The 21361-nt window shown below is 38.2% G+C and overlaps 1 protein-coding gene across 1 annotated transcript in view; it reads right to left on the reverse strand.

Moving 5' to 3' along the window:
* Positions 1-21361, reverse strand: part of ELL2 (elongation factor for RNA polymerase II 2) — a 64637-nt gene that overhangs the window by 15484 nt on the left and 27792 nt on the right. Inside the window, exons 3-5 of the mRNA XM_029942629.1 lie at positions 12162-12283; positions 6970-7133; positions 384-643 (exon numbers count right to left, since the gene is read on the reverse strand). Coding sequence (XP_029798489.1) covers positions 384-643; positions 6970-7133; positions 12162-12283 — 546 coding nt within the window. The remainder of the gene's footprint in view (positions 1-383; positions 644-6969; positions 7134-12161; positions 12284-21361) is intronic.

Here is a 21361-nt window from a genome sequence, read left to right on the forward strand (position 1 = left end):
CTCTCAAAAATAAATAAGCAAGCTTACAAAAACTTTTTAAAATGGAATTTCAGAACAGAATGTTTAACCCAAATGAAAGGTGCCTCGTTAGCGCAGTAGGTAGCGCGTCAGTCTCATAACCCAAATGAAGATAATGACTTGAAACTTAATTAAAAAAATTGTTTTAAGCCTCTAACTTATAAAACCTACTATAAATGACATTTCAATTAGTTTTTATTAGATGTTTAAAACAAGATAGCTTAATATTCAAGAGTTATAGTTCATTTGCCATTGGTCAAAATGATCCTGAAATTTCTCTACCTTAAATACTAACAAAAACAATCCTTCTGAAATGAACTTCTCAACAAGAAGGCCTACAGAAGGAACTCTGTCGCGTGTCTCACCTGCTGCAGAATCGCTCCGAGGGAGTTCTTGTCTTTCTGATTGACACCATCTTTCTGCAGTCGCGCCAGCAGCTCTGGTTTCTTGTAGGCCTTCAGTGCCAGTAAGTGGATCACCCTGTCCCTATATGGCCGCTGAGAAACACTGCTGCTGCTGTGAGTCTTTCGAATCGTATTGGCAGGATTCATGGGGGCTGACCGTTTCCTCTCAGGCACTGCATCTGAAACAGCTTGAGGTGCTTTCCGAATTTGCACTCTTTTCCCTAAAGTCCAGTGGAAATGACATTGTTACACATTTGTGGGTAAGAATATAATGAGCATCTTGATTTCTTAACTGATTCAGGTACTTCCTCATTTCTGGAAGGAATTAAGGCCACTTCATTTCAGTTTTTACTTTAAAGAGATATGCATACTCTCTGAGTAAATGGCCTGAAATTGTCTTGATAGAACAATTTATTGGAATAAACATGTATGTAGAATTATTCTGGCCATTTAGCTACATATGAATATTAATTAGTGACACATACTGTAGCAACTGGTTGGAAATTTTAAGGCTCTAAGTAGTTCATGTTAAGTGGAAATAAAGTAATTTCCATGCTTATCTGTGCTATTTACAGAACTTATATCTACATTTTATATGTGATTTCTTTGGCAAACATGAATATAACAAATGTGAAATGTGAGAAATACCTGTTATATCTCACTAAGAACACAGTTTTGGCTGAGCTGGGAATTATCTTAATCTCACAGATTCAGAAACCACAAAGAGGGAGTCAGGCATAATTTGGGGCCAACAGTCACAAGGGCATCCACTAGACATATTCCTTTTCAACAGGCCATAACAAATTTTAGGAGTCAAAAAACAAAAACAAACCCAACAAAAATTCTAGGAGGGTCAGACAAGCATTTATCTGCTCTGCAGGGCTGACGCTATACTGGTGAATTAGAGGAATGGAAAATGGCAAAAAGGAGGCCTTCCCATCATTCCTGCCAGGCAAGTGCCATTTGGTAATTAACCCACTTTCTGCTTAAACTTAACACTGAGAAGTGGCAAGTGGTTCCTTCTAGAAAAAGACCTGGTGACCATTCCTTGTGAAGAGAAAAATTAGAATAAAACTGCTGTATAAGACCCTCATTTTATCATTTCTGAGGTGGACTCAGAGTACCTCTAGCACACTCTAAACCTCCAGCTCTATGCCATGTGGTTAGGGGGGTTAAGTAAAAGCAGTCTCTTAAATGCTGAGGTCTGGGGTAAAAACAGCTTAATGGAGCAAGAGCTTTACTGATAGTATATTATGTATTTCCTTACTGTCTGGACATAACAAATTATAAATATCAGATCAAAATATTGCACAGCCACAGAACTCAACATTAAAGGAACACTACCCAGGAATAAGGAAAGCTATTAAGATGCAATTAAAGTTTTGGAGATAGATTTAGATTTGGTTTCTGTATTTTTTCTGTATATATCTTAGAGAGAGATCAATGTTAGGTGGGCAGAGAACTAATATTTATCATGAACCAATTTTGTGGTGAGGGGAGCACTGTACTAAGACCTTTATACTCATTAAATCTCACAGTACAGTAACCTATTGAAATGGGCATGGTCCCAATCACAGATGAGAAAACTGAGGCTTTCAATGGGATAAGCTCAAATGGTAAAGTGCTCACTTAGTATGTGGAAGGTTCTGTTATTAAGAGGTACCTAAGTTTTCCTACATGTACTTCTTTGTGGGGAAGGTATTATGAACAACTGCTCAATGTCTGCCATTGTTTGGTGTTAGGCTGTAAGCTCCATAGGGGCAGGGCTGTGGCTGCTTTGTCCACTAGCAGAACTTGATTCAGTATTTGATGATTAGCCAAGTGTCAACATGAATGACAGCAAGAGAGCAAGCACATAGCAGAGGAGCCAGAATCACTATGTTCTGTATTTTCCCATATTGCCAGGATGGCTAGCATACAAAGACACTGAAATTTGTAAAGCAGCAATTGCAAACCTTCCAATCTACTATGTCTTAGTTTTAATAGTATTAACAAACAGCACTGTTCCTTGAAATTTGAAATAGGAATTTGTGGGGGAAAAAAATAAAGCCAGGATCACAAAAGTTTAGGAAGTGCTATAAATCCCACACTTCTAACCTACCCTTTGAAACCTGTTTAGCTGATATTTCCCCAAACAATGCTGACTATGGAACCCTGCCCATCACTCTTCACTGGGGAGGGAAGTAGACAGAAAATGTTTTTTAGCTAAGCTCACACACACCATGAGTGGTCATTTAGAATGAAATTCAAGCCAGCCAGGAAAGCAAATAAAAACAAAAAGGGAGAGTCCTACCAGTGTGTTCCAGGCTGCCCCCTCTCCTTTGTGTGTGTGACCAACCTCTGATCCTCAGGGTCTCCTGAGTTTATGCCTACCCCTCCCTGAAGTAAGCACAGGACAGACAAATAAGGGAGGCTCTCTAAGAGGAACATAAGAATGATGTTTGATAAGAAATGAGAATCTGGTCAGGGACGTGTCAGTAGTAGAGTCTCACCTGGGGCCGAATGCTAGGCTGTCACTGGTACATGAATCTCCTATCCCTAGTACACTCACTTCACCTGTGTCTCATTTTCCCTTTATTTTTTACTTTTTTTAAATGTAAGGCGTATGCCCTCATGGGACTTGACTCAGGACCCTGAGATCAAGTGTTGCATGGTCTACTGACTAAGCCTGCCAGAGCCCTGCTCTTATTTTCCCTCTAAATAGCCACTTATGAGGTAACCCATTTCATTTAAATGCTAAAAGAACAATCCAGCCACACTCGGCTACAGAGTTTTACACAAAGATCACTTGCTGCCACCCATCAATCTGTGCCTATTTAAGCAGGAAGGAGTCCTCTGGTTCAAGGTAGGACATGCTACAGATGAAGAAAACTCGGTATTCTAAATAGTTACAGAACTGAGATGCTTAAAAAAAAAAAAAAGAAAAAAGAAAGCAAGAAAATGTCAGTTCAAAGTGAGCAGAAGAAAGGCTTTATTTCTTTATATTTGCTTCAGGAAAGCCCTTTTAATAAAGCCCGTGGGAGAACTTAATTCTCTTCCCAGACCCAACTGCTAATCAATTCCCTAGGCTCCTTATATAAACAGCAGCAGTGGGTTTGAGAGAGTTGGGTAATCTGGGACTATATCTGAACTGCTGTTTCATAACAAGAAGTCTACTTCTAGCTTCTCCATTTAAAATGAGATGGTGAAACTATTTATCCCTCTGTCTAATGGCTCTGAGTAAACAATCTGAAAGGAACATGTTAAAATAGTACATCAAAAAGAGAGCAGGGACTGTAGCCATCTTCTGTGGTTGTTTTTCTTTCTGTGGAACCTGATCAGAAGCCCTGGCAACACCGACCCAACGCTTTAAAAATACCGGCAGGACCTTGATGACGGGTGACTGCCATGGTTAAATACATAATCCGATGCAATGGAAACATTTCCACCATTTGCCATTTTTGATCACCTCTTCCAAAGGTTTATTATTCAAATATATACCCATAATGGTCACAAATGTTGTAATTACAAGGACTTTCGATATTATCCAGTTCAAATACCCTCATGTGATAACAGAAAATTAAGGTCCACAAATGTTAATTGATTTGTCCAATGTCATCCAAACATGTACCACATCATCAAAAATAAGGAGGATGAGGCAGAAGCTGGGAAAATTAGAAAAAGAATCCTAAAGATTAGGCTGCTTGGGTTATTTTATACACCTAAATAAATATTGGCATGTATTATAAATTTACAATAAAATTTCAGAATTTAGGTAGAAGTCAGTGAGCAGACTTATTACTCAAATGGAAGGAGTGATTAGTGATTTTTTTAAAACAAAATGCAACAAATGCTCACCACTGATACAAATGTCCTGACTAGAAGTAGAAATATTCTAAAGAAATATTAATCATGTTTTCTAGGTTAAAGCCTCTCCTGCTTCTCTCCAGACAAAACAGACTTTGGTTTTTCTCAGTCTACAAGAGGGTCACAAAATCTCATTCCTGGGCAAGTAGGCCAAGTGACCCTGTGGCGCAGTCTCCATCCCCTTACACTGAGCTTGTGGCCCAACTGAGCTGCATGGCCTGGCATTGTGCCACCACAGCCCCTCAGCGAGACTAGCATTATTCCCATTTGTCCTCCACCCAGGCTGACGCTGTTGACAGGGCCTTGTTCTGCAGGTACTTCTAAGGTGGCAGAGGTGAGCTTCTGGTATCATTTCCTATGATTTATTCAATTCTGAACTAAAGAGGTATCTCCTATTGTCTTAAGAAAATAACACAACTTGTGAAGAGGCCAAACCCATGCCATTTGGTATTTGTTGATAACAGCTATGTGACATGTAAAATGGAGAGGCAATCATAAGTTCCCTTATGGGATATTCTGCGATCTAGATGAGGAACTACACGTACAGTGCTAACTAGTGTCTCTGCGTAGCAAGCACTCCAGAAGTACTGGGTACTATTAGAATTCAAGGGTGAATGACTAGCATTCGAAAGAAATTAGTCAGTTTTGAGGTGCTGGAAAAAATAGGAAGACACAAACTGAGCTGCCTAAAAGGAAAGAAATATGGCAAAGGACTAGCAAAGGATAAGATCAAAAGAAAAAGGTAATAATATACTGTAACAAAGAAGAGTAAAAAATCAAAAACTGAAGCTTTGAATTTGAGGCGAGGAAATGGAGGCATCCAGAGGAAAGTCATAAAAATAATTAAAGAGTTGGGATACAGGCCATCTTAAGAAAAGTTAAAAGGAGCTGGGGTTATTTGACCCAGAGAATAAAAGGCTGAGGAAATTAATGACGAGACGTAAGACCAGAGAAGAACACTGGATTGTGCGGCGGGCCGACCGGGGCGCTGCGGACACAGCAGAGCGGAGCACACAGGCTCGCAGGTATCACTGCCGGGCTCTGTGGGGCAGACGTGTGTGTGTGGAGAGAATGGCCTGGATGTAATCTGGTTCAAATTTAGACTTAGATAACCTCAAATCTTCTGTAGTCACTCCTAAAAAAATGTATAGAAGTACATAAGAATAAATGTATATAAGTACTGCCTATAAAAAACCCTGCAAGTTCTAAAATTCCTTGGTGGGTATGGTTTCTGTGACTTCACGTGTTGAAAAGTCTGCTGTGTAACATGGTGTGCAGATACCCGACCCTATCAAAACAAATAAACACACAGAGGGGACACCCAAGGATCATTCAATGGAAATGTATAGGGATCACTGCTGATTTGCAAACTTTGGAATAAATTAAGGTAAAGCTTTTCAGTTAGTTCCATGGAGAGAGAGAAAAAAATCATTTTGATGGCTTTAGTCTTCTATTCCTTTGTCAAACACATCAATTTGTCTCACTGTTTATAAATGGTGGTATTGGACAGAGTAGAAAAATACTTCATAGTTCGTATTTAAGTGTGCCAGATTTTGTGTGTTTTTAAAACAATTTGAGATTTAGCCTACTATGGGAAAGTTAATTAAGTTACTTGTGAGAATAAACAGAATGAAAGGAAGTTGGAAGTTGTTACCTCACTCAGCAGGAAAGGGAAGGTAAAAAATCTCACTGCTGGTAACGTACTGGGGTGGGAACGGGCCCCATGGGTACAGATACCTGGGGAAGCCATGAATTGTTGTTAAACCAAACTAAATGTATCTAAGCTAAGCACCAAGTCCCAGGAGCGCTGGCTGTGTTCCAAAGAAATACTTATTAAAGACACCAGTGGAGCTTCTCAAAGCTGAATGTACTGTAGCTGGGTCTGCAATGGGCAAATACAGAAGTAAAATTAAGCCTAACCATGGAAAGATGTTGATTAAAGAATTTAGTTATTCAAGACACTCTTTTTGTGTACACTTACATTTCCAAATTAATATTCTTTCATCATTTATGTATGATGACTTATGTTAATTAAAATGATCAAAGCCTCAAAGAGCTCTTCTTCACTCTTGATAATTCTCCCTATTACTGTTAATAGTCACTGTCAATCAACTCTTTAAAATTGTTAGGGTCACTGATCATAAAGGAGAGATTCATCTTGCTGGTCTAGTCCTACTTCCCTACAATCTGATGGATATTTGTGTGAGCTCATGATAAAGATGATGGGGGTGGGCAAGATTCTTTGAGGTACCAAAAAGGCATCACCCTAATTCTTTACCATAAGCCCATTTTATATTTTACAATAAAGATTCCTTGTGAACTGATTCTCTGAAATTCTAATGAATTCTACTGTAAAAATAACTCTACAATGCAAAACAAGACCTATACTGTCCATCACGGAAATTGCATCACTCAGTGTCAAAGAAAACACAACCGTGCCACTATTACAACCTCACAAAGTAACATGGCCAAATCTCAGTACTGTCAAATAATAACAAATAACCAACAAAGGGTTCAAGATTTTCTACCTGTTTAATTTACTCTCAGTGTAAAGAGAACAGATGATTTTTGACCATGTTATTCAAAATGTTCTAGAAACAAATTCTACGTTAAAATTAAATTAACATTACCAATATTTACCTACAGTGGTCTTGAATTATTCCAATCATTCAGTGAGAAGGAGAATGATATCTATACAAACCTACATATGGTCCACCGGGTTTGATAACTTTTGTGCTTCGGTTGCGGGATTCCTCCTCTGCCTGGGTCATTCTTTCTCGTGTCATCTGATACGAGTCATTCGTTGCACACACTGTAATTTTATCTTGTATAAATCCCAGGCAATTGAGCTGGGAGGCTCCAGAGCTGTCAAGTAAGACAGTGGCTTTGTTAGAGATGTCCCTCATTTTGCACACTAAAGGCAAGTGAGAACTATTTAACCTAAAGCCAGCAGCCCAAATAATAGCTTTGCAATCTGGAAATAAGTAATATTAATAATTTAAAATGTCGAAATTTAAAATATTTAAACTTCTCTCCTTCATTTCATATCACTTTTTTTCATAATCTGAATAGAAGTAAAATGAATTCCCAGAGACCAAATCTGTAAAATTCTGAAAAAATATTCTATTTATATTGAAGACCAGTGTCTCAATGAGCACTGTAGTTCTACTTTCATTTTTTAAAAAGTTATCTACCACTAATAAGAAAAATGTTTAGTTTACCTCTATAGAAACCATAATATGCATGCTTTAGAACTAACTAGATGACACAGACCTACTGTAATGCTTTTTATTTTCAATAAGATAATTAATTTTAAGACCAAAATACTGCCAAACATTAGGATTTCTTGTTTAGCCCAAAGATCTTAAACGTTTGTAAACTTTGTATTTACCCTTTTGTTAAATCTCTTTAGAAGATGACCTATTTATATGGCAAATATTGAAGAAAATTCTGCACGAGGCTTTTGAAAATATTTTTTGAAAAACTTCTACTTGTGCTCGCTTCGGCAGCACATATACTGAAAAACTTCTACTTAAAAAATCATGAATATTAACACTGGCCTACAAGATAGCTCTGTTTCAAAGTATTATGGTAATATTAGGGGATCATGATAAAAGTTATACTGGTATTTTAAAAAGAAATTACTATGGCCTTGAAACAGATTGGAATATAGAAGTAATGAAGATGTCATTATAGATTTGATACTCTATTTCCAAACTTATTTGGAAGTAGCTTTGTTATGATGTTAAGAAATAAGATTAATAAAATCTTTGTAAATTGCTAATAACTGTACAAATGGTATTTAAAAAAACCCATCATTTTATAAATATTTATTAGGCAGGGACTACATGCCAGGTAATATGTGAGGGACAGACAGAGACAAGGACTAAGAGAGACGTGGTCCCTCCTTCAAGGAGCTCTCTGTCTAATGGGTGACAAGGATGAGCACACTGGAAATTATGATACAGTGTGACAGATGCCGGGGGGCAGGGAAGCCCAGGAAGCTACTTCATCAGGATTGTGGCCAAGGCAGAGGCTTTCTAGAGGAAGTGATGCCATAGCTGATCTAGGAGGAAGACTGGACGGGGAGGAGCAGAGTTTTCTGGGAGAATAACCAGCCTGTGGAGGCCCTGGGGGAATCATGGAGGAAGTTTTCAGTTTGGCCAATTGGAAAGGACAACTAGAGATGAATCTGAATAGGGCATGAGAAGTACATCATATAGGGCTTTGGAGGTCATGGCATGGATTTTGGACCTTATCCCAAGAAAAACAGAGGCTGAAAACAGGGGAGAAAGTAATATCTCATTTGTACTGTAAAAAGATCAATCTGGATAAAGAACATATTGGGAGGTAGGGGGCACAAAAGTGAATGCAGGAGACCAGTTAGGAGGCTCCTAAAGGATTACTGGCAAGAAGTGAGAACTTGAACCAGTGTAGGGCAGTGTGTGAATGCAAAACAATAAACAGAGTCCAGGAATAGTGTGGAGAGGCAGAATTGACAGGATTTGATAAGTGATTAGCCACAGGTAGAGACAGGCTACTATGTGTGTGGAGCTGCCATTTATTGAGGCACTGGGGTAGAGCTACTTCAGTGTTGGACATGATGACTTTGAAGAAATAAGGCGAGGTTTCAGGAGGGAGCCTACTGGGAAGAACACCAACATTTAAAGTAAGCAAGAGGAAGATGAAAAGATGACCACAGGAGGCTGAAAAAGTATAGGTCAAAAGGCAGAGGGAAATTTGAAGAACAGTGTGCCATGGAAGTCATTAGAATAGAATGTTTCTAATTTTTAAAAATGTTTTATTTATTTTTGAGAGAGGGAGGGAGGGAGGGAGAGAGAGAGAGAGAGAGAGAGAGAAATCGTGAGAAGGAGAGGGTCAGAGAGAGATGAAGACACAGAATCTGAAGACAGGCTCCAGGCTCTGAGCTCTCAGCACAGAGTCTGACGTGGGGCTCAAACCCACAACCTGTGAGATCATGACCTGAGCCGAAGCTGGATGCTCAACCGACTGAGCCACCTAGGCGCACCAGAATAAAACATTTCAAGAACCAGAGTGGTCTATGGTATAAAATGCCAGCAACAAGTCTAGAAAAATAAGGAACCAATAAGCATCCGATGGATTCTTATTCAGTGATCAAGGCCCTGTTAGGGGTGCAAGTTTCTGTTGGATGGTGTGGAATGAAACCTCAATTCAGGTACAGAGTGAGTAAAAGGGTGGTTGTTTTTGCTCTTATTTTCTTTTTTATGAGATAGACTTGCACATATCTCAATGCTGAAAGACCAGTGAAGGAAGGGAAGGAAGGAGGAAGGTTTAACTTCCAGGGAAAGTGGGAAGGAGGAGAATAAATGAGAAGAAAAAAACTGCAGTATGAAGGTCTGGTGGCAGGAAGTTTGGATTTCAACATCTCCCGCTGAATTATTTATTAAGTAACTTACATAGTGAGAATAAGCTGAACCTATTGCCAACCACAATGGAATTACAGCTTATACCAAGTTAAGAAACAGATCATGACATGAAAACAAAGCAGAGCTAAACCCTGCAGGCAAGAAGGGGTACTCTCTTGTTGAACTGTCCACTCATCTATTTCAACTGAGTTACCTTAAAAGTTTTAACATTTTGACATATGCATGTAGACATTCCTAGAGTATTTCTCTAGCCTAGCTCATTGCTTCCTATAATAGAATGTGCATTACTGTTCAAGAGGCCTGTGAATGGAGAGATTTAAGGAATTTTTGAAAGGTAGTAATTTTGACTTTGGTATTTCCTCCATTTTAGATATGATTAAAGTAAGGTTCAAGGATATGTAAAAACAAAGGAGACTAGTTAGTATCTATTTTGTGAATATCTACTTGGAGCATTCAGTTTGAGCTCAGACAGCATAGTAAGACTAGAAAAAGGGTATAAAGAAGCCTCTGCTCTAGAGGAGGCTGCACAACTACAACAGAGACAAGATTCAAATAAAAATTCAATTCATCAGAGAGGTGGAGTGAGGTCATAAAAAAAGTTTACTTGCCAGGTTGAGAACTAAAAGTTTCAGTGCTTTTGTTTTCATAGTGGCAAATTTCAATTTATACAGATATAAGACCCTTTTATAAAGCACTTTAAATCATACTTTTATAATTGGATCATACTTTAAAAAACACATTTGGATCATACTAATGTATTTGCCCCAATTTTCTCACAATAACTGTATCATTTCTCTTGCTGCATCATATAGCATTTTGTAAGTGACTTTAACTCAATTCTCCAAACAAGCAAGGTAAAATAAACACACAGGGTATTTATGATCTGAGAGAGAAACCGTATTACCTATGATACTATCACTGGTTTTGAAGAGGGGATTGTTGCTCAGTAAAATTCCTAAAGGGACATAGCTGAATTTGAGGTCAAAGTGTTCTCACTATAATAAAATAATTCTCTAAAGACAAGCATTATAGGCGATAGCACCACAATTAGAAATCAGGGTGCCTTGTGGTGTGTAAAGGGCACTGGACTGGGAAAACCCAGTTCTCATTCAGTCTTGTCATCAACTACCCAGTTATGTAATTGTAGATCCATCATCTGTGGAATGAATGGGCTGAACTATACAGTCACCCAGGGCCCTTAAACTTGATGGTTCTGTCATCTTTTGCAATGCTGTCCTATAGTACTCTGCAATTATGACAATGTTCTGTATCTGTCCTGTCCCCTATGAGAGCCATGAGCCATGTGGCTATTGAGCTATAATACGTGGTAAATGTGAGCAAAGAACTAAATTGTAAAATTTCATTTTTATCAATTGAATTGTAAATAGTTACATATGGCCAACAGCTATCACAGTGGACAGGAGAGAAAGATCTATATAATCTGTAACGTATACAACTTAAGCCACAGAATATGTTTGGAGTGGGCAACTTTCAAATAGTATAATTAACATATACTCAGGGAAAATGGCATAATAAGATTTAGTTACCCTAAATGGGAAGAGAAACTTAGGCCTCTTACAGTGAAGTGTCTTATTTTGGATCTCTGCCTCCCATGCTCCTCTGGAACACAGCTTTCCTTTCCTCTCTCCCACGCACAGCAAGTGCTTACATAGTTTCAAGTACTGCACAGATGAGAGAGAGGCATGGATGATGTCCTGGGGCACTTTGTGCCAATTTCAATGTTCTCGGGATGTTGCAGGTTCTATGGCCTTGTCTTTTTTAAAAAGAATTTTTTTTAAATTTATTTTTGATACTGAGAGAGACAGAGCATGAGAGGGGGAGGAGAGAAGGAGACACAGAACCGGAAGCAGGCTCCAGGCTCTGAGCTAGCTGTCAGCACAGAGCCTGACGTGGGGCTTGAACCCACGAACGTGAGATCTGACCTGAGCCAAAGCCGGAGGCTTAACTGACTGAGCCACCCAGGCGCCCCTCTATGGCCTTGTCTTTATCCACAGGCAGAACAAACTCCCCCTACTCAAGGGGCCCATTCTTTAATCAGAAACAACCACAGCAAAGAAGAGTCAAACAAGTAGCTTATTGTTTACAGAAGACCTAAGTAGATAAGGGTTCCATGATACCCTGGGTGTATATTCTTGTCTTCCTCCCTGCCTCCCCCCTTTTAAAATTAGAAGTGACTGCTATACTGGGGTAAATCTCTAGTTTCCATTACGTTGGAACATAAAAAACTTTGAAAATCTATCTTAAAACAAGGCTTGCACAGGGAAGAAAGAAAGGGATATATATATATATATATATATTTTTTTTTTTCCCTCACTTACCCTTGAGTATACTATAAGGCACTCTTATTTAAATACAGTGAATACAATCTTTAAAAAAATGGTTATTATAGATTTTATTGTTTAATTAAAAAAAAACTTTCAAAGAAAAAGTATTCTCCCTTCAGCATACCTTGAAACATACTTACCTGGAAAATGTTTGCTGGATGCAGTCAAAGCTGCCCTGAGGGTTGTCCTTACCCACATTTGACAAATAGAAGTTGAAAGTATGCACTTCATTGGGGGGATCGTTTTTAGGGATTTTGACAAGCTAAAGTGAGAGCAAAAGAGAAACACCTCAAATTAAAAATTTGACATACTATGATCTGATGACTGGCTTAACTGTTTTTCAAGTGACATTCATTTTATATGCAAACCCTCTTGAATATTTAAATTTATAGCATTTAAATCACCAAATCATTGATGCAATCTAGCAAGTATGCCTATAACTTACCAGACTCTTATTCCAATTTTTCTACCTGTAAGTGTTAGTAATCACTTTTGCTCAATAGGTTAAGAGGAACCCTCTTCATTTCAAACCAGAAAACGATTAGATTCACAAGAAAGAGTTATTAGTGAATTTGCTAAAAAGCTCTTCCTCTTTTGTGCTACAAGGTTCTGTCTTTGGCTGGCCTGCCCCTCCTGCTGAATAGCTTCTAGATATTTAAATGGTCTCTGAGACAGAATCTGTATTCCACTCTTTGCCCTCTTATATGCGCATTTCATCTTAATTCGTTTCTTTTTAGTAATATTTTTGAAGAACAACTAGCAGCATAAGGCAAAAGCCATAATTACATTCACACCAAAATGCAGATGGTGTTTCTCCCTGTCCTAAGATTCTCTTACTCATCCTCATGTTTACCGAGGGTCAGCAGCCTGGAGAGATGCTGTAGGGCACTCGGAAGCTAAGCCCCACACACAATGCTGTGGAAAAGGCAAATGTTTTTCATGCTCTTGCTCAAGGTCTAATTTCTCTATTAGATGGGAAGCCCCATTAAGTAAATGAATGGGATTGCTCTCGATCAGTGAGCCCCGTATTAGGCACATCATCCAGGTACAGGGTAGGACCTCAATAAACATCTGTGAACAAATGAACTGCAAACTTCTGTCTTTCAAATGTTCCACCCTTTCCAGCTCCTAAGACCTTTTTTACCTTGGTTTTGCAGGGGCTACCATCGTGTTAAGTGATGATTATAAAAAGCGTTCCTTGGCAAGAATAAATAAAATGTGACTTCCTGTTCAGAGTCGTAGACTCTGTAGACTCAGTAGACAAGTTGGGTGGAGAGAATGTTTTTCAATTCTTATTCTTTCTCCCCAAATCTGCCCTTTCCATTAGAGTAGATTAAGACTCAGAACTAACTGGTTGCCAGAGAGATAGATAGACGAGAGATATTCAGGAATGTGCTAGTAAGATAAAACTAACTTCTGCTTGGCCCTGGAGGACACTGACACTGCAGGCAATTCTGACTTGCTCACTCTAAAAGACTGCTAACTTGTGACCTGCAGAAAAGAACCTTTACCTAACAATTCCAGCCCCCTACAAAAAAAAAGTAAAGAAAGGTAAAAAGGGAGATAATTTGTAGTGTCTAGTGCATATTAGTTACATATGCAATAAATGTTTGTTGAAGGAATGAATGAAATGACCTAAGCTGAAATCAAGAGTCAGAGCCCAGCTGACCGAGCTACCCAGGCACCCTAGATAAGTAAAAGTCCTAATGGGAGTTATAAAAAAAGTACTTCTTTTGGAATGCCTACTTTATTATTTTAGTCAATGTTTATTTTTGAGAGAACGCAAGTGGGGGGAGGGCAGAGAGAGAAAGGGGGACAGAAAAGCTGAAGTGGGCTCTGCACCGATAGCAGAGAGCTCGATGTGGGGCTTGAACTTAGGAATCGTGAGATCATGATCTGAGCCAAACTTGGACACTCAACTGACTAAGTGACCCAGGTGCTGCTGGAACGCCTACTTTAGATATCATTAAAAAAAAAATTCTTACAAAGAGATAATTCACTAAGAACTCTCAAAATGCGAAAGGATCGCTTCAGGATAAAGAAAATGAACCTTTGTATTGATGGTCTCTGAGAATTCTGTTCCCCTAATAAGTTCCAAAATCTTTACTAGGAATCAATAACACTTAGACTGGTTACAGTTTTCAACAGAAAAACAAAACAAAGTAATACTTATCTGAAGAGTGTTTGCAGTCCTTACCATTCCTCCTTATTCATACATGTATCATACATGTAGATAAGGTTCTCAGGCTGCTAACTACCAGTGAAAAGCAAGTTTTGTCATCAGTTCTTTGCAAGAAAGGGAGCATGATGGAGAATGACAGAGATTCTCAACAACCTCTCCTAACCACTATTCCACTCTGTGGGTGTGTGTCTAAGCGAGCACTGTGCAGATGAGGGCAGGAGCAGGTCTCAGGGCAAATCACATTTATTTTGGGACCCAAAGGAGAATCTTGATGTATATCATGGCATTTTTTCCAGGTATGGAGTTGGGGTGTGGTTAGAAGTTAAGGAGAGTTCTGAGTTCCTATGTCACCTTTCCTCAGTTGTATTCAGAGCAGCAGCAATGCAGATGGGATAGCCTGACTTAATCTCAGGCTTTTCCTGTAAGAGATCTGAGAGTGAGATGTTGCCAGGCAACGTTTACATCTTTAAAATCTAAAAAGCCTAAATTACACTATCTAAAGATTTAGTATACCTAATTTCCTGAAGGTGGTACAAATTAGAAAACAAATTTTATTTGTATCAATAACTATACTCTTGAGAATGAAATGGATGTACAAAGGAGCACTTGGATTTATAGCTGGTAAGTCTGCATAAGGGTTTGGCCCACATGGGCAGTAAAGCAAGAGACTTAATGAAAAGAACAAGTTGTGTACTACGGTTAGGGCAGGCAGGGGGTGGATGAAATGGGAACTCCAGAACTACACTATGAGGCCCTCAGAGTGGACCAGAGCCTATGGTGCTGTTCTGAAAGGCCACAGCTAAGGTGGGATTCAAAACCTTATCAAATCTAGAGCCATTTCAGAAACTAGACTTTCAGGAGAACTTAGGGATACTCGTCACTCCTCTCTCTGATACAGCGAAGCCTACTCCACAGCTTGTCTATACAGTGAAATAGGAGTATTTTCTTCCAGGAGTCAGTATTTAGAAAGCATTTTCTTATAAACTGACCTTTGAATTTATGGGCCATGAAGAAGGGCAGATGAATATGAAATGACTGTTACTGGGAGCCCTGGGGTTAGCTTCTGGAGACTGGGCTACCACCATAGGAAAAGAAATGCTGAGGTCTGATTTAGGAACAATCTTGGAAGAACATCCTTTCATGTGATAGGAACTCTTCAATTTTAATTACAGTATTTTAGGCTTTTCCTGCAGGTCAGCGGGAATGCCATTATATTTAGGGACACATGGTCTACTTGGAATTTTTAGCTAAATCCCTTAAGAATGAAATATTACTTAAAAAGTATCAAAAACTATGATTACAGTTTCCTATTCAGGATGAAGAATATAAAAATATACCACCATGTTCTGGGCAATTGGAAAAGTAGGTTCTAGTTTTCATCCCAAAAATGAGGGCTGAAAAATCAAAGGCTTGGGACCACAATCCACAGCCCTCCTTCTAAACTCCAGTCTGTCTCTGATAAAGAGCTACAAGAAAGTTTCTGGAAACTTTCAGACATTTATAATTTACATAAACACTGTATACCAAGGTGTATAAGTCAAAACTTCTAATTATTCTGAGATACAAGCTCAGGCAGATAGCAATGGAATACTGTCTAGAAGGTCATTTCAACATCAAGTCACAGACCTCCTATTTACATCAAGACATACAATAGTAGCACAATCTGCACATTGCTCCAAATTTCTCATACAGACATGCTAACATCTGCTTAAAATCTACTGATACCTTTACGGCAGAGGTTTCTTATCCTTAAGTCAAACTCTTTCTACTTAATACTGGATTGAGGTACATGCCAGATTAAAAATGGGACCATCAGGGTTTTTGTTTTTGTTTCACATTCATTTAAAATGCTTTGTTCTTTTGTGGGTATTAAAAATGATTTAAATTTACAGACTTTAAATTTTAATATCCAACCTTTTCTGCTAAGGGGATTATAAAAGCTCAGTAAGATGCTCATGAGCCAGCAGTAACACAGTTGGATATTAGAGCTCTTGGTCCTTAAAGCAAACCCATAGTTCTGGCAGGGCTTTGAGATCAGTTAGTTGAATTTCTTCATTTTATAGATTAGGAAAACAGAGACACTCAGTGATTACTCAAGATTATGGCTGTTTAAAATTGCAACCTTTGTACTCCTGACTCCCTGACCCTTGCTCCATGTCTTCCTAAAACACTTGGTGACTGTACTATTTACAGATTGTGTTTATTATCTTTCTCCCCAACCATAATATAATCCTTGGAAGGACAAAGGCTTCTGTCTGTTTTTTCCCCTGAATATATCACCATCATCTTAAACAGTGTATGCCACAAAGTAGTCACTCCATACATGTTTGATCAATGAATGAAAATGCTGATTAATCTGTGAGCCAGGACTAGAACTGAAGTATCTGTTTCTTTTCACCAATATTTCCAAAGCAGGCTGAAAATTTTCCTTATAAGAAAAAGGGGTTCTATCTTGATATAAATTTGGAAAATGTCAGGTTAAATAAAATGACTTCCTTTGTTGTAGGTCCTTTCATACTGACTAATACTTTTCCATTTGTAGAATCAACCTCCTCCATTTCTCTAGTATCTCAGGGGAATGGCTGGTCTCTTACTATATTACTAGTACATCTGTTACCTTACTATATATAACCTAATAAGTTTTAGCTTGGATTGAAAAAGTGCTAAAACATTTAAACATTAGAATTCTCCATTGTTCTCAAACCCTTTTAATTAATCTATGATTTCCTAAAAATCTAGAAATTTCATTTTAGCTAGAGAACTGTATTTGCATGTACTGTTCTAGAGTTTGGAGGCAGAATGAATAATCTAGAATCAGAACAGAAAATAGAAACCTCAACCTGAAAGCCACAAGTCCTATTTTTCAAACTAGAGCAGCAGTTATTACTTGAGGCCTAACATTATGGGTTGAGGGAGGGGAAAAAAACCTGTCAGATCAGCCCAGATGTGCAAACCCATGCTGGGGTGGATGTAGGGGAGCAGGGAGAGGAGGGTATCTTTTACCATCAATAGAAAAAGTTAAATATTAGGGAAATCAGTAAGAATATTCCTACTGACAAGGAATTGCAGGAGTTAAAGAGGATCTCATGCATACTAGAGGCATCTGAAGTTTCCACATGATAGATACTGTACTGAGGATAGTTGTGCAAAATGCTAAATTTATCTAGCACAGAGAGAAATATTGGTAGTTATCCAAAAAATTTATGCCAGGTAGCAATTAATATGAATAATTCAGGAAAAAATAAATCCATTTATTTCCTGCATTCTTCTTCTTTATCAAGATGTTGTTATTAACGGAAAAAAGTAAAGTAGAAAAGCATTCCCTATCCTATTATTCTTCATGTAGTGCCTTCAGATCCAGTATTAGAATTTCTTAGAAAGTTCTAGATGAAAGGGTAGAGTAGGGCAATATTGAGCTTCCTTGTTTCTGTTACTTCAGCAGGATATAGTTTTATTAGAAAAATCATTTCTGAGAATTGCATTCTCATCTCTAATGTATTCTTTTAAATTTATGGCCATCGTGGGAAAAACATCACTGATAGCAACATTTCAAAACTAATCTTAACTGGTTACAAGATGATGGTGGTTTGGATCAGGGGATGGTAAGGAGTGGAAGAATTCAGGATACATTTGCAGTAGATGAAGCAGGATTCCTAGAGCTATTGAGTGCGGGGAATGAAAGAAAGAAATCAAGTATGACACGAGGGTATTTTCCCCTTGGAAAAATGGCATTGATTGAGGGTATGAGTGTGCATGTTGTCTGTGTATATGTATATACACATACAGATATACATGTGTATATAGATTCTTGGATATGATGACGAATACCCTTAATATAACCAAATTCATACTAGCCAACTACACTAAAATACAATTAACCAATACTGGTTTCACCAGCTAAAATGAAGCTTCAAAGTGAGTTTTGCTATGACTCGTTTTGCAGCTTCATGGTTGGAAGAGACCAGGTGGCTGGGCCCAGCAGGCTGGTACCTGGGTATTTCCAGGGATGACAGTTATTTGCAGAGGAAAAACACAAGCATCAGTACTAGAGTTACTGTATCAAGAAAAAGGTATAGAGACTATGGAGCATAATAGAATAGAAATTTGGATTTAAAAATGACTACGAAATTGAGCAAATGCCAAAGAAGCTTTTAGAATAAAAGTGAGAGAACCACCAAGAGAATCTGGGAAGTTTTTTCAAACTTCATGGCTAGGCTAATCCACAAGTCTGTCTTTAGCAAGAAAAATTAAAATGTTCCATTGAGTTCCATAACTCTTATCATAAAACTGCTTTTCATTTTCTTTATATTAACTAGTCCTTTCTAAAATTTAAATATATTCTATAGAATCAAAGTGTATATAGAAAAGAATTGTCATCTAATCCCTAAATCTGTGTACCCTCCCACATTGTTTATCTCCTGGTTAATAAACCACCATTATCTAGTTACTGAGGTTACTGGCATCCTAGGTAGTCAACCTTGATTCTTCTGTCACACCACCCTACACCCCTCAATATTCAGATAATCACACATCATACTGCTTTCACTTCCTGAATGATCTCTCAAATATATGTCCTCATCTACCTCCTTCCTCTGCTTTGGCTCAATATCACCTTTTACTTGGATGTGTCTTTCAGCCTCTATTTTTGTCTGTTTTTGATCTCCTTCTTTAACCATTTGGCTGCTAAAACTACCTTCATAAAATGCCAATCTGACCATGCCATTTCCAAACATCATTTATTTCTTCACGAGTCTCTATTCCTATTTATCTACCAGTACGAGCTCCTTAATCAGATATATGAGGTTCCTCCCAATAGACCAAGTCCTCACACTCCACCTCGTATGTGATATCCCCACTTCTTGCCTAGGCTTGTGCTAACATATCCTTTATTTAAGATTTAGCTCAGGAGCCCTCTGTCAGGGGACCTTTACTTTCCCAGTGAGGTGAGTTTAAAATTCTTTTTCTGGGTCTTCATAGCTCCTTGGGTGTAGCTTTAGGGCTGCCTTCACGACACTGCATGCTTAAGTCCTTGTCATATGTCTTCTTCCCCACCACAGTTAGTTGGGGACAAAGACTATGATCTTACTTTCATATGTATCTGGAACAAAACAGATACCTAATAAATATTTTTGGATTTTTCTGGAGAAACTTGGGAGTAGATTACATTCATTCAGATGAAGCCTTATGCCAGGGATACTAAAAAATTAGAGATGTGAAATACATCACTTACGAATCTGTGGAACACCAGGGCTCCCCAGAGCAGGCAAAAACAAATAACAAAATGAAAGGAAGAAGAAGAAAAAAAAATGTTCCACACAGCTGTGTGCTGTGTGGCACAAATGTCAGGATGAGAAAATTTCTGACCTGTCTTGAGCTATGTTTAGCCCTGAAACCCAGACAAGTGGCTGCCTGAGTTTGTGGAACTTAAATTTATATTATACTTTTTTTTTTTTAAAGTATCTTTATCTTTATTCAAATCCAAGAATACTCTGTCCTCACTCAATTCCATTTGAAAATGAGTGTTTTAAAGACCATTTTGCATTTTAAAGGATTTAGGAAGACTACACTAAAGAATTCTAAGTTTAGTAATTCTCTCGGTCAAGGAGAAAGCAGAATTTTATTTAAAAAAAAAAAAAAAGATTTGTTTCTTAGAAACAAAGCCCAAACTTGAATTCTACAGGGAAAAAACATTCTTAAATATAAATGTCAATTTCCAAATTCAGTGCCAATCTTCTCTTCTGGCTCTCCTGAAGTCTTGAGGAAAAGATGCTTTGCATACGCCAGGAGGAACTACTGCTGAATGAGAGTTAAGAATAGAATTCATGCATAGCCATCAGCAACTGTTGTGTAAATTTAGGGGAGAGACTGGTACCTGACAGATGTGAATCCTCAAGATTAACATAAATTGCTAAAAAGTGGCCTAGGCCCTAGATTTTGCAAAAGCACACGGTATTACTCCAAACCAAGCAGTTACAATGAAAGCTCATTAAATTCAAAAACATAAACAATATCAAAGTCTGAGGAATATTTTCAAAGAGATTTGGAAGTATATTAAACTCTTAAATCTGTTTCTCAACACCAACAGTAATCACACCTTTTTTTTTTTTTAAGCTATCAAATGCTTTTTCAAAATAAATCTTATAGAGAAATCTACTATGTATTACAAAGAGAGTCAGCACTGCTCCGGTTGAGGAAAGAGATGACAAGGGACTGTAGCTTCGGAGGCAGCCATTGTGGTGACATCACAGAACCCCCAGGCTCTATGGGACCCAAGGCACAAAACCAAGGCCCTAATAAGCTAAGGAAAGAGAAACAGCAACAAAGATGCGCAACAGTCAGGGCCTATAATTTTATTAATTACATTTTAGTCACATCTTAAATGACACAAAAGAATATGAACAAAATATGAACTTTAATGTGCCATATATTGATGAGAGTTAGTGCCAAGTATTTGAAGGATACTGAAGATAAAAAATGGTGTTCTGCTGCCTTGTTCTCTTCTTTCTTTTTTAAAATACTTTCTTTGGGGTGCCTGGGTGGCTTAACTGGTTAAGCATCTTACTTCAGCTCAGGTCATGATCTCCCAGTTCATGAGTTCAAACCCCACCATGTAAGCCCTGCTCGGGATTTTTCTCTCTCCTCCTCTCTCTGCCCCTATCCTGCTCTCTTCTCTTTCAAATAAAATAAATAAACTTAAATAAAATGCTTTATTATTGGATCCCTTTGTATTTCCAGTTATAAGCTGGGTCTTCCTCAATAGTTTAGGAAGAGAAAAGTGAGGACTCTTTTATATACAAAGGAAAAGAGAACAGTGCAAACTGGCCATATCTATCTGGAGCACGCTGTCCAATTTCTGACGTGGGCCTGGATTCTACCTTCAGTAAATAACTTAACCTTATTCATCCCTTGTTTCCTCACCAGTAAAATGTGGATAATGATATTATTCACCTAATAGGACTGTTGTGAATGAAATCTAAAGAAATAACCCTCCTAAAGGTGCTTGGCACAATGGCCAGCCCACAGGATGTGCCTCAAAATGTTTGCTCTGGTGATGTAAAGACACTATTGGGGAGTTCCCACTCTAATTTTCACTTGTTTGACTCAAACACATACGTAATGATGTGTTTGATTTTTGAAGCAATATTCAAATGGAAAAGG

This window comes from Suricata suricatta, chromosome 6 (assembly GCF_006229205.1).
Source record: "Suricata suricatta isolate VVHF042 chromosome 6, meerkat_22Aug2017_6uvM2_HiC, whole genome shotgun sequence".
Classification (NCBI taxonomy): Eukaryota; Metazoa; Chordata; class Mammalia; order Carnivora; family Herpestidae; genus Suricata; species Suricata suricatta.